This window comes from Oncorhynchus tshawytscha, linkage group LG26 (genome assembly GCF_018296145.1).
Source record: "Oncorhynchus tshawytscha isolate Ot180627B linkage group LG26, Otsh_v2.0, whole genome shotgun sequence".
Lineage (NCBI taxonomy): Eukaryota > Metazoa > Chordata > Actinopteri > Salmoniformes > Salmonidae > Oncorhynchus > Oncorhynchus tshawytscha.
This window is the reverse complement of record NC_056454.1, coordinates 47,841,205-47,853,001: the sequence shown is the minus strand read 5'-3', so window position 1 is coordinate 47,853,001 and position 11,797 is coordinate 47,841,205. Positions and strand designations below refer to the sequence as shown.

General features: G+C 43.9%; 1 protein-coding gene across 1 annotated transcript in view; it reads right to left on the bottom strand.

Annotated features, from left to right (window-relative positions):
• LOC112224894 (protein FAM124A) overlaps positions 1-11,797 on the bottom strand; it is a 76,479-nt gene that overhangs the window by 27,853 nt on the left and 36,829 nt on the right. The window contains exon 3 of the mRNA XM_042306818.1: positions 2,201-2,985. Within this exon, the coding sequence (XP_042162752.1) occupies positions 2,201-2,985 (785 nt within the window). The remainder of the gene's footprint in view (positions 1-2,200; positions 2,986-11,797) is intronic.

Genomic DNA, 11,797 nt, shown 5'->3' with positions numbered 1-11,797 from the left:
ATAAAAAGAGTAAAATATAAAATAATAATAATAATAAAAATAAAATAATAGTAATAATTATAATAATAATAAAATAATAGTAATAATAATAATAATAATAAAAATAAAATAATAGTAATAATAAAAATAATAATAATAATAAAAAATAATAATAATACTAAAAAGAGTAAAATAGAAAATAATAATAATAATAAAAATAATAATAATAATAGTAATAATAATAATAATAAAAAAATAAATAATAATATAGTAATAATAATAATAAAATAATAGTAATAATAATAATAATAATAATAATAATAAAAATAAAATAATAGTAATAATAATAATAATAAAAATAAAAATAATAATACAAATAAAATAATAATAATAAAATAAAATAATAGTAATAATAATAATAATAATATTATTATTATTATTATTATAAAAATAATAATAATAAAATAATACAAATAAAATAATAGTAATAATAATAAAAATAATAAAAATAAAAATATAATAATAATAAAATAATAGTAATAATAATAATAAATAAAAAAATAATAATAAAAAATAATAATAATAATAATAATAATAAATATAATACCATTTGCATGCCGTTTTCATTCAGCCATCACTATTTTCTCTTGAACCTACGGTCTATCCACTAGAAACTCATATACGTATACATTTTTAATTTAAGTTATTCAAGTATGAATTAAAGAAGTTACCATAGAGGATTCCGGTACCTTTGGTAATTTACTGGTAGCTTTGCAACCCAAGGTGAGGTCTAGTTAATTATGTTAGTCCCCCAGAGTGAATGTGTGTATGTGTGTGTGTGTGTGTGTGTGTGTGTGTGTGTGTGTGTGTGTGTGTGTGTGTGTGTGTGTGTGTGTGTGTGTGTGTGTGTGTGTGTGTGTGTGTGTGTGTGTATGTGTGTGTGTGTGTGTGTGTGTGTGTGTGTGAAATCTGTGAATCTCCTTCAGGGTGGTCGTAGCAGTAGGACTTATACACCTATCCCCAGCCTGTGTTGGGAAGGAGGGATGAGGGGTGGAGGAGGGGTGCAAATTGGAAAGGCTCAATGTTCCTTTGTCTGCTGAGTGGGACTGTTATTTTTGGCTGCAGTCCTGTTCCCACTTAGAACCTGCAGTCTGTATGGTCTGTATTCTGGAGCCTTCTCTCTCTCTCTCTCTCTCCCTCCCTCTCTCTCTTCCTCTCTGCCCCCCTCTCTCTCTCTGTCCCCCCCCTCTCTCTCTCTGCCCCCTCTCTCTCTGCCCCCCTCTCTCTCTGCCCCCCTCTCTCTCTGTCCCCCCTCTCTCTCTGCCCCCCTCTCTCTCTGTCCCCCCTCTCTCTCTGTCCCCCCCTCTCTATCTGTCCCCCCCTCTCTCTCTGTCCCCCCTCTCTCAGTCCCCCCTCTCTCTGTCCCCCCTCTCTCTCTCTGTCCCCCCTCTCTCTCTGTCCCCCCTCTCTCTCTGTCCCCCTCTCTCTGGCCCCCCTCTCTCTCAGTCCCCCCTCTCTCTCTGTCCCCCCCTCTCTCTCTGTCCCCCCCCTCTCTCTCTGTCCCCCCTCTCTCTCTGTCCCCCCTCTCTCTGTCCCCCCTCTCTCTGTCCCCCCCTCTCTCTCTGCCCCCCTCTCTCTCTGTCCCCCCTCTCTCTGTCCCCCTCTCTCTCTCTGTCCCCCTCTCTCTCTGGCCCCCCTCTCTCTCTGTCCCCCCCCTCTATCTGTCCCCCTCTCTCTCTGCCCCCCTCTCTGTTGCCCTGATGACTATACACAGTGTGAACTTAATCTCCAGTAAGAGAGGGTGTAGATGTGGTGTCACATCACACACACACACACACACACACACACAGATATTTCACTTCTGCTGTTGCTTAGCAACAATACACTCTACCTCCAGTGACTTCCAGAGCTCATGTATGTGGATAGGTGTGGTCTGCAAGTCGTCATCATTTAAGGGTTGTTCTTAGTTCATAGTCTGACTGCTGCTGGGATGTACTGTGCAGCATGTTGTTCATCTACGGCCTAGGCAACACAAAAGTGTACAACACACACACACACACAGGCAGAAACACACACACAGACAGAGACACACACAGAGACACACACAGAGACACACACAGAGACACACACAGAGACACACACAGAGACACACACAGAGACAGAGACACACACAGAGACACACACACACACACACACACACACAAACACACCAGTATCTCACCTGCAGCAGTATCTTATTCCCGTCGTAGTCTTCAGTCTGCCAGCGTACCTCACTGATGGGGGTACAGGGGTACGGCAGGAGGGGCACCAACGCCCCAACGTCCCTCACCCTCATCTCTATCACCGCCGACTCCGTAGGAGCGGGGCTCTGGCCCCTCGGCAACCGCTTGAATGACAGCTGGATCTCGGTATCCGGGTTGGAGTACACCACGAAAAAACAAAAGTCTTCTTTCCTCTGGGCCAACTTCCTCTGGAGGATCATCCGGTACATGCGCACCATGTCCCGGAAGCTCTCGTAACGGCAGTAGACTGTGAAGCGCACAATCTCTTTGCCGTAGTGAACCTGGCGAACCGCCCACAGAGGAGTCCCCGGGGCCAGGGTGAAGAAGTCTTGGCTGCAGGGAGTAAGCGGGAGCATCCTACGGCCGTTGTTGACCCTCTCGGTGTGGTGGAAGTGCCATGGGGGGCGCTGGAGAGCACGGTGTAACGTCACGATCTGATCCTCACCCCCGTACTGCTCCTGCAGGAAGAGGATGACGGCCAGCGCCGGCTGGCATTGCGGAGGGCCGTGATTGGCTGAAAAAGATGCTGAAGCATGACATGATTGGCGCTTGGGTTTTTGTTGCCAGGCAGCTCTCTCGGAGACGCGGAAAAGCTGCAGTTCAGGGTGGACCCAAGCCAGGACAGTGTCGGCAGCATGCTGCAGGGACTTGGCCTGGCCAGGGTCAGTAATGAGGTGAACACTGACCAGGAAGGGATCCTGCAGCTCCACCATGGATAACTCACCTCCAACACAGACAGAGAGAGACAGGAGGAGGAGGAAGAGGAGGAGGAGGAGGAGGAGAGAACAAGAAACAGAAGAAGAAGCCATTAAAAAAATGATATTGTGAATCTGAAAAACATTTATTTACCAAAATACTAATTCTCACACCCTTCTCCCCCCCTCCCCCTCCCTCCCTCCCTAATAGGCCCATGCGGAGCAGGGTTCTGTTGTCTCATTAGTAGCTCGTTAGTGAGGCCCAGAAACACACACACACACAGAGGAATGCTCCAGAGCCCGGCAGGAAACTCAAACCTGGTGTGTCCCCATCCTGACCCCCTGACCAAGACCAACTGAGACAGAACTTAAACCCCCACAGGGCGGACTGAGTGATTTGGAGGCCCAAGGCAGAGGCCAGTCTGAAACCCCATGAGGGTTTAAATGGGTTTTATAGAGATTTTAACTGTAAAAATGTATTATCTTTTAATGTGCCATGAACACAACCCGTCATGATGTTTTCATCTGATTGTCAAATAAATCCCATAAAAAGTAGGTTGCTAAGCAACCTAATGAGTGAAACTCCGCCCCTTTCTGTCTTACGATACACTGAGTGGACAAAACATTAGGAACACCTTCTCTTTCCATGACACAGACTGTTCCAGGTGAATCTGGGTGAAAGCGATGATCCCTTATCGATGTCACTTTGGTAAATCCAAATATCAATCAGTGTAGAGGAAGAGCAGAAGACTGGTTACAGGAGGATTATTAAGCATTCAGACAATGGAGACATAGATTGTGTTTGTCTGCCATTCAGAGGGTGAATGGGCCTTTGGGTTTTTCACTCTCAGCCGTTTCCCTGTGTGTATCAAGAATGGTTCACCACCCAAAGAACATCCAGCCAACTTGTACAGTACTCCACACATTTCTAGATTCCCCCTTGAAGAACTGAGGCTGTGTACGTAGCCTATGATATCTGATGTCTTTTAACTAGAGAAATGTGTCTTGTATAAAGGCCAGATCGTTCTTCAAGATGTTCATCATAGATGACCAGCAGGGTCAAATAATAATAATCACAGTGGTTGTAGAGGGTGCAACAGGTCAGCACCTCAGGGGTAAATGTCTGTTGGCCTTTTATAGCCGAGCATTCAGAGGTCGAGACAGCAGGTGTTGTAGAGAGTGAGAGAGAGACAGAGAGAGAGAGAGAGAGAGAGATAGAGAGAGAGATAGAGAGAGAGATATAGAGAGAGAGAGATAGAGAGAGAGATAGAGAGAGAGATAGAGAGAGAATTATCTATCCAAAATGGAGATGTATGGGTAAACCACTTCTCCAATCTTTTTGGCTCTATAACAAAGAATAAAGAGCAAAAACATATACATGATCAAATACAGATCTTAGAATCAACTATTAAAGACTACCAGAACCCACTGGATTCTCCAATTACATTGAAAGAGTTACAGGACAAAATAAAAACCCTCCAACCCAAAAAGGCCTGTGGTGTTGATGGTATCCTCAATGAAATGATCAAATATACAGACAACAAATTCCAATTGGCTATACTAAAACTCTTTAACATCATACTTAGCTCTGGCATCTTCCCCAATATTTGGAACCAAGGACTGATCACCCCAATCCACAAAAGTGGAGACAAATTTGACCCCAATAACTACCGTGGAATATGTGTCAACAGTAACCTTGGGAAAATCCTCTGCATTATTATTAACAGCAGACTCGTACATTTCCTCAATGAAAACAATGTACTGAGCAAATGTCAAATTGGCTTTTTACCAAATTACCGTACAACAGACCATGTATTCACCCTGCACACCCTAATTGACAACCAAACAAACCAAAACAAAGGCAAAGTCTTCTCATGCTTTGTTGATTTCAAAAAGCCTTCGACTCAATCTGGCATGAGGGTCTGCTATACAAACTGATGGAAAGTGGTGTTGGGGGTAAAACATACGACATTATAAAATCCATGTACACAAACAACAAGTGTGCGGTTAAAATTGGCAAAAAACACACACATTTCTTCACACAGGGTCGTGGGGTTAGACAGGGATGCAGCTTAAGCCCCACCCTCTTCAACATATATATCAACGAATTGGCGCGGGCACTAGAAGAGTCTGCAGCACCCGGCCTCCCCTGCTAGAATCCAAAGTCAAATGTCTGCTGTTTGCTGATGATCTGGTGCTTCTGTCACCAACCAAGGAGGGCCTACAGCAGCACCTAGATCTTATGCACAGATTCTGTCAGACCTGGGCCCTGACAGTAAATCTCAGTAAGACCAAAATAATGGTGTTCCAAAAAAGGTCCAGTCACCAGGACCACAAATACAAATTCCATCTAGACACTGTTGCCCTAGAGCACACAAACAACTATACATACCTTGGCCTAAACATCAGCACCACAGGTAACTTCCACAAAGCTGTGAACGATCTGAGAGACAAGGCAAGAAAGGCATTCTATGCCATCAAAAGAAACATAAATTTCAACATACCAATTAGGATCTGGCTAAAAATACTTGAATCAGTCATAGAGCCCATTGCCCTTTATGGTTGTGAGGTCTGGGGTCCGCTCACCAAACAAGACTTCACAAAATGGGACAAACACCAAATTGAGACTCTGCACGCAGAATTCTGCAAAAATATCCTCCGTGTACAACGTAGAACACCAAATAATGCATGCAGAGCAGAATTAGGCCGATACCCACTAATTATCAAAATCCAGAAAAGAGCAGTTAAATTCTGCAACCACCTAAAAGGAAGCGATTCACAAACCTTCCATAACAAAGCCATCACCTACAGAGAGATGAACCTGGAGAAGAGTCCCCTAAGCAAGCTGGTCCTGGGGCTCTGTTCACAAACACAAACACACACTACAGAGCCCCAGGACAGCAGCACAATTAGACCCAACCAAATCATGAGAAAACAAAAAGATAACTACTTAACACATTGGAAAGAATTAACAAAAAAACAGAGCAAACTAGAATGCTATTTGGCCCTACACAGAGAGTACACAGCGGCAGAATACCTGACCACTGTGACTGACCCAAAATTAAGGAAAGCCTTGACTCTGTACAGACTCAGTGAGCATAGCCTTGCTATTGAGAAAGGCCGCCGTAGGCAGACATGGCTCTCAAGAGAAGACAGGCTATGTGCTCACTGCCCACAAAATGAGGTGGAAACTGAGCTGCACTTCCTAACCTCCTGCCCAATGTATGACCATATTAGAGAGACATATTTCCCTCAGATTACACAGATCCACAAAGAATTTGAAAACAAATCCAATTTTGAAAAACTCCCATATCTACTGGGTGAAATTCCACAGTGTGCCATCACAGCAGCAAGATTTGTGACCTGTTGCCACGAGAAAAGGGCAACCAGTGAAGAACAAACACCATTGTAAATACACCCATATTTATGCTTATTTATTTTATCTTGTGTCCTTTAACCATTTGTACATTGTTAAAACACTGTATATATATATATAATATGACATTTGTAATGTCTTTACTGTTTTGAAACTTCTGTATGTGTAATGTTTACTGTTAATTTTAGTTGTTTTTCACTTTATATATTCACTTTGTATGTTGTCTACCTCACTTGCTTTGGCAATGTTAACACATGTTTCCCATGCCAATAAAGCCCTTGAATTGAAATTGAATTGAATTGAGAGAGAGACAGAGACAGAGAGAGATAGAGAGAGAGACAGAGACAGAGACAGAGAGAGATAGAGAGAGAGACAGAGAGAGACAGAGAGAGACAGAGACAGAGAGAGAGAGAGAGAGAGAGAGAGAGACAGAGACAGAGACAGAGATGGAGAGACAGAGACAGAGACACAGAGAGAGAGACAGAGAGAGAGAGAGAGAGAGAGAGAGACAGAGACAGAGACAGAGAGAGAGAGACAGAGATAGTAATGTCTTTACTGTTTTGAAACTTCTGTATGTGTAATGTTTACTGTTAATTTTTGTTGTTTTTCACTTTATATATTCACTTTGTATGTTGTCTACCTCACTTGCTTTGGCAATGTTAACACATGTTTCCCATGCCAATAAAGCCCTTGAATTGAATTGAATCGAGAGATGGAGAGAGAGAGAGAGAGAGAGAGAGAGAGAGAGAGAGAGAGAGAGAGAGAGAGAGAGAGAGAGATGGAGAGACAGAGACAGAGATGGAGAGACAGAGACAGAGAGAGAGAGTGAGAGAGAGAGGGAGACAGAGAGAGAAAGAGAGAGAGAGAGAGAGAGAGAGAGAGAGAGAGAGAGAGAGAGAGAGAGAGAGAGAGAGAGAGAGACAGAGAGAGAGAGAGAGAGACAGAGAGAGAGATAGAGAGAGACAGAGAGGGTCAAAAACAGCATGTCCGGGACAAGGTAGTACGTCCAGTGAACAGGTCAGAGACGTATCCTGGTCTGTGTTGTATAACGTTTCAGTTCAGTCTTTTGTTTAACGTTTCTGTTCAATGTTTTGATTAACAGTCCTGTTCAATGTTTTGATTAACAGTCCTGTTCAATGTTTTGATTAACAGTCCTGTTCAATGTTTTAAAAGGTTCCCTCAATGCAGACAATGAATGTTATAAAGAAAGAGGTAATGTTGAGCTCCTCTCTCTCCCTCTCTGTTCTCTCTCTCTTTTCCTCTCTCCCTCTCTGTTCTCTCTCTCTTTTCCTCTCTCCCTCTCTGTTCTCTCTCTCTTTTCCTCTCTCCCTCTCTGTTCTCTCTCTCTTTTCCTCTCTCTCTCTGTTCTCTCTCTTTTCCTCTCTCCCTCTCTGTTCTCTCTCTCTCTCTTTTCCTCTCTCTCTCTCTGTTCTCTCTCTCTTTTCCTCTCTCCCTCTTTCTTTTCCTCTCTCCCTTTCTATTTTCCTCTCTCCCTCTTTCTTTTCCTCTCTCCCTCTCTCTTTTCTTCTATCCCTCTCCCTCCATCTATCTCTCTGCCCCGGGGGGCTCGTCCCAGTTTATTTGTCCGGTAAGGTTGAGGGCACATGGGGCCGAGGGAACCGGCTCACAGCATTTTCCCTGCCCTTATCACATCAAACCAGAGAGAAGACTTTGTGTGGGTGTGTGTGTGCGTGAGTGCGTACGGATGTCGGAAAAAAGAGAGTATGTGTGTGTGTGTGTGTGTGTGTAAGTTGGCACATGCAGGTGTTTGGGCATTGCCAGTGCTAGACAGGAGACCCTCTCAGAAAGTACAGTTCCTGATCGGATGACTAACAAAGCATCTAGCAACATTCAGATTACATTACAAGGTACTGCTGATCCATGGCCTTTCACAGACAACAATACTGTACGATGGCTACTCTCAATGACACTGTCAACTATCAATCAAATGTATTTATAAAACCCTTCGTACATCAGCTGATATCTCAAAGTGCTGTACAGAAACCCAGCCTAAAATCCCAAACAGCAAGCAATGCAGGTGTAGAAGCACGGTGGCTAGGAAAAACTCCCTAGAAATGCCAAAACATAGGAAGAAACCTAGAGACGAACCAGGCTATGAGGGGTGGCCAGTCCTCTTCTGGCTGTGCCAGGTGGAGATTATAACAGAACAAGGCCAAGATGTTCAAATGTTCATAGATGACATAGTGATAGATCACTAGCAGATCTCCTCTGAGCAGAGAGACCGCAGCAAAGTGTCTTCATGAGTCTCATTAAGGTAAGTAGAGTAGAAGACAGGAGTCAAGTCCAAATCAAGGGGGATAAAGTGACAGGACAGAGCGACACACCAGACTGGATAGAGCACAGAGACACCAGGCTGGGACAGAGCCCAGAGACACCAGGCTGGGTCAGAGCACAGAGACACCAGGCTGGGTCAGAGCACAGAGACACCAGGCTGGGTCAGAGCACAGAGACACCAGGCTGGGTCAGAGCCCAGAGACACCAGGCTGGGTCAGAGCCCAGAGACACCAGGCTGGGTCAGAGCCCAGAGACACCAGGCTGGGTCAGAGCCCAGAGACACCAGGCTGGGTCAGAGCCCAGAGACACCAGGCTGGATCAGAGCACAGAGACACCAGGCTGGGTCAGAGCCCAGAGACACCAGGCTGGGTCAGAGCCCAGAGACACCAGGCTGGGTCAGAGCCCAGAGACACCAGGCTGGATCAGAGCACAGAGACACCAGGCTGGGTCAGAGCCCAGAGACACCAGGCTGGATCAGAGCACAGAGACACCAGGCTGGGTCAGAGCCCAGAGACACCAGGCTGGGTCAGAGCCCAGAGACACATATAGGGAAGAACACACATTTCATCAGTTGCCTGCTCTGATTAGCCTCAATCTGTAACCTCTCTCTCTCTGACACCAAACTGCTCGTATTAGCCTTTCTCTCTTTTTCTCTCTCCCTCTCAATTCAAGGGGCTTTATAGGCATGGGAAACATATGTTAACATTGCCAAAGCAAGTGAGGTAGATAATATACAAAAGAGAAATAAACCACAAAATTAACAGTAAACATTACACTCACAGAAGTTCCAAAACAATAAAGACATTACAATTGTCATATTATATATATATATACAGTGTTTTAACAATGTACAAATGGTTAAACTACACAAGGGAAAATAAATAAGCATAAATATGGGTTGTATTTACAATGGTGTTTGTTCTTCACTGGTTGCCCTTTTCTCGTGGCAACAGGTCACAAATCTTGCTGCTGTGGTGGCACACTGTGGAATTTCACCCAGTAGATATGGGAGTTTATCGAAATTGGATTTGTTTTCAAATTCTTTGTGGATCTGTGTAATCTGAAGGAAATATGTGTCTCTAATATGGTCATACATTTGGCAGGAGGTTAGGAAGTGCAGCTCAGGCTCGACCTCATTTTGGGGGCAGTGAGCACATAGCCTGTCTTCTCTTGAGAGCCATGTCTGTCTACTGCCTATGCTCACTGAGTCTGTACATAGTCAAAGCTTTCCTTAAGTTTGTGTCTTCAGTGTTTTAGTCTCTCTGTCTCTCTCTCTCTCTCTCTCTCTCTCTCTCTCTCAGCAATTCAATGGGCTTTTTCTCTCTCTCTCTCTCTCTCTCTCTCTCTCTCAGTTTCTCTCTCTCTCTCTCTCTCTCTCTCTCTGTTCCTCTCAATTCAATTCAATTCAATTCAAGGGCTTTATTGGCATGGGAAACATGTGTTAACATTGCCAAAGCAAGTGAGGTAGACAACATACAAAGTGAATATATAAAGTGAAAAACAACAAAAATTAACAGTAAACATTACACATACAGAAGTTTCAAAACAGTAAAGACATTACAAATGTCATATTATATATATATATACAGTGTTTTAACAATGTACAAATGGCTAGAGGACACAAGATAAAGTAAATAAGCATAAATATGGGTTGTATTTACAATGGTGTTTGTTCTTCACTGGTTGCCCTTTTCTCGTGGCAACAGGTCACAAATCTTGCTGCTGTGATGGCACACTGTGGAATTTCACCCAGTAGATATGGGAGTTTTTCAAAATTGGGTTTGTTTTCGAATTCTTTGTGGATCTGTGTAATCTGAGGGAAATATGTCTCTCTAATATGGTCATACATTGGGCAGGAGGTTAGGAAGTGCAGCTCAGTTTCCACCTCATTTTGTGGGCAGTGAGCACATAGCCTGTCTTCTCTTGAGAGCCATGTCTGCCTACGGCGGCCTTTCTCAATAGCAAGGCTATGCTCACTGAGTCTGTACATAGTCAAAGCTTTCCTTAATTTTGGGTCAGTCACAGTGGTCAGGTATTCTGCCACTGTGTACTCTCTGTGTAGGGCCAAATAGCATTCTAGTTTGCTCTGTTTTTTTGTTAATTCTTTCCAATGTGTTAAGTAGTTATCTTTTTGTTTTCTCATGATTTGGTTGGGTCTACTTGTGCTGTTGTCCTGGGGCTCTGTAGGGTGTGTTTGTGTTTGTGAACAGAGCCCCAGGACCAGCTTGCTTAGGGGACTCTTCTCCAGGTTCATCTCTCTGTAGGTGATGGCTTTGTTATGGAAGGTTTGTGAATCGCTTCCTTTTAGGTGGTTGTAGAATTTAACGGCTCTTTTCTGGATTTTGATAATTAGTGGGTATCGGCCTAATTCTGCTCTGCATGCATTATTTGGTGTTCTACGTTGTACACTGAGGATATTTTTGCAGAATTCTGCGTGCAGAGTCTCAATTTGGTGTTTGTCCCATTTTGTGAAGTCTTGGTTGGTGAGCGGACCCCAGACCTCACAACCATAAAGGGCAATGGGCTCTATGACTGATTCAAGTATTTTTAGCCAAATCCTAATTGGTATGTTGAAATTTATGTTTCTTTTGATGGCATAGAATGCCCTTCTTGCCTTGTCTCTCAGATCGTTCACAGCTTTGTGGAAGTTACCTGTGGTGCTGATGTGTAGGCCGAGGTATGTATAGTTTTTTGTGTGCTCTAGGGCAACAGTGTCTAGATGGAATTTGTATTTGTGGTCCTGGTGACTGGACCTTTTTTGGACCTCTCTCTCTCTCTGTGTTTCTCTCTCTCTCTCTCTCTCTCAGCTGCTCTTATTAGCCTCAGTGTTTTAACCTCTGACACCCTCTCTCTCTAGCTTTGAGACTAATTAATTCCAGTTTAACTAAGCCAAGGGGGGGAGAGCTGCTCCTGTCCTGTTGGGAGACAAGAGCATGGTGTTATAAAGCTCTCTAGTCACTAGTGTGACACTAAACCTTTAATCTGCTCTCACAGCTCACAACACTATTACATTCAGCAGAGGCTCTTATCCAGAGTCACATACATCGGGGCGGCAGGGTAGCCTAGTGGTTAGAGTGTAGGGGAGGCAGGTGGCCTAGTGGTTAGAGTGTAGGGGTGGCAGGTAACCTAGTGGTTAGAGTGTAGAGGCGGCAGGGTAGCCTGGGTTAGAG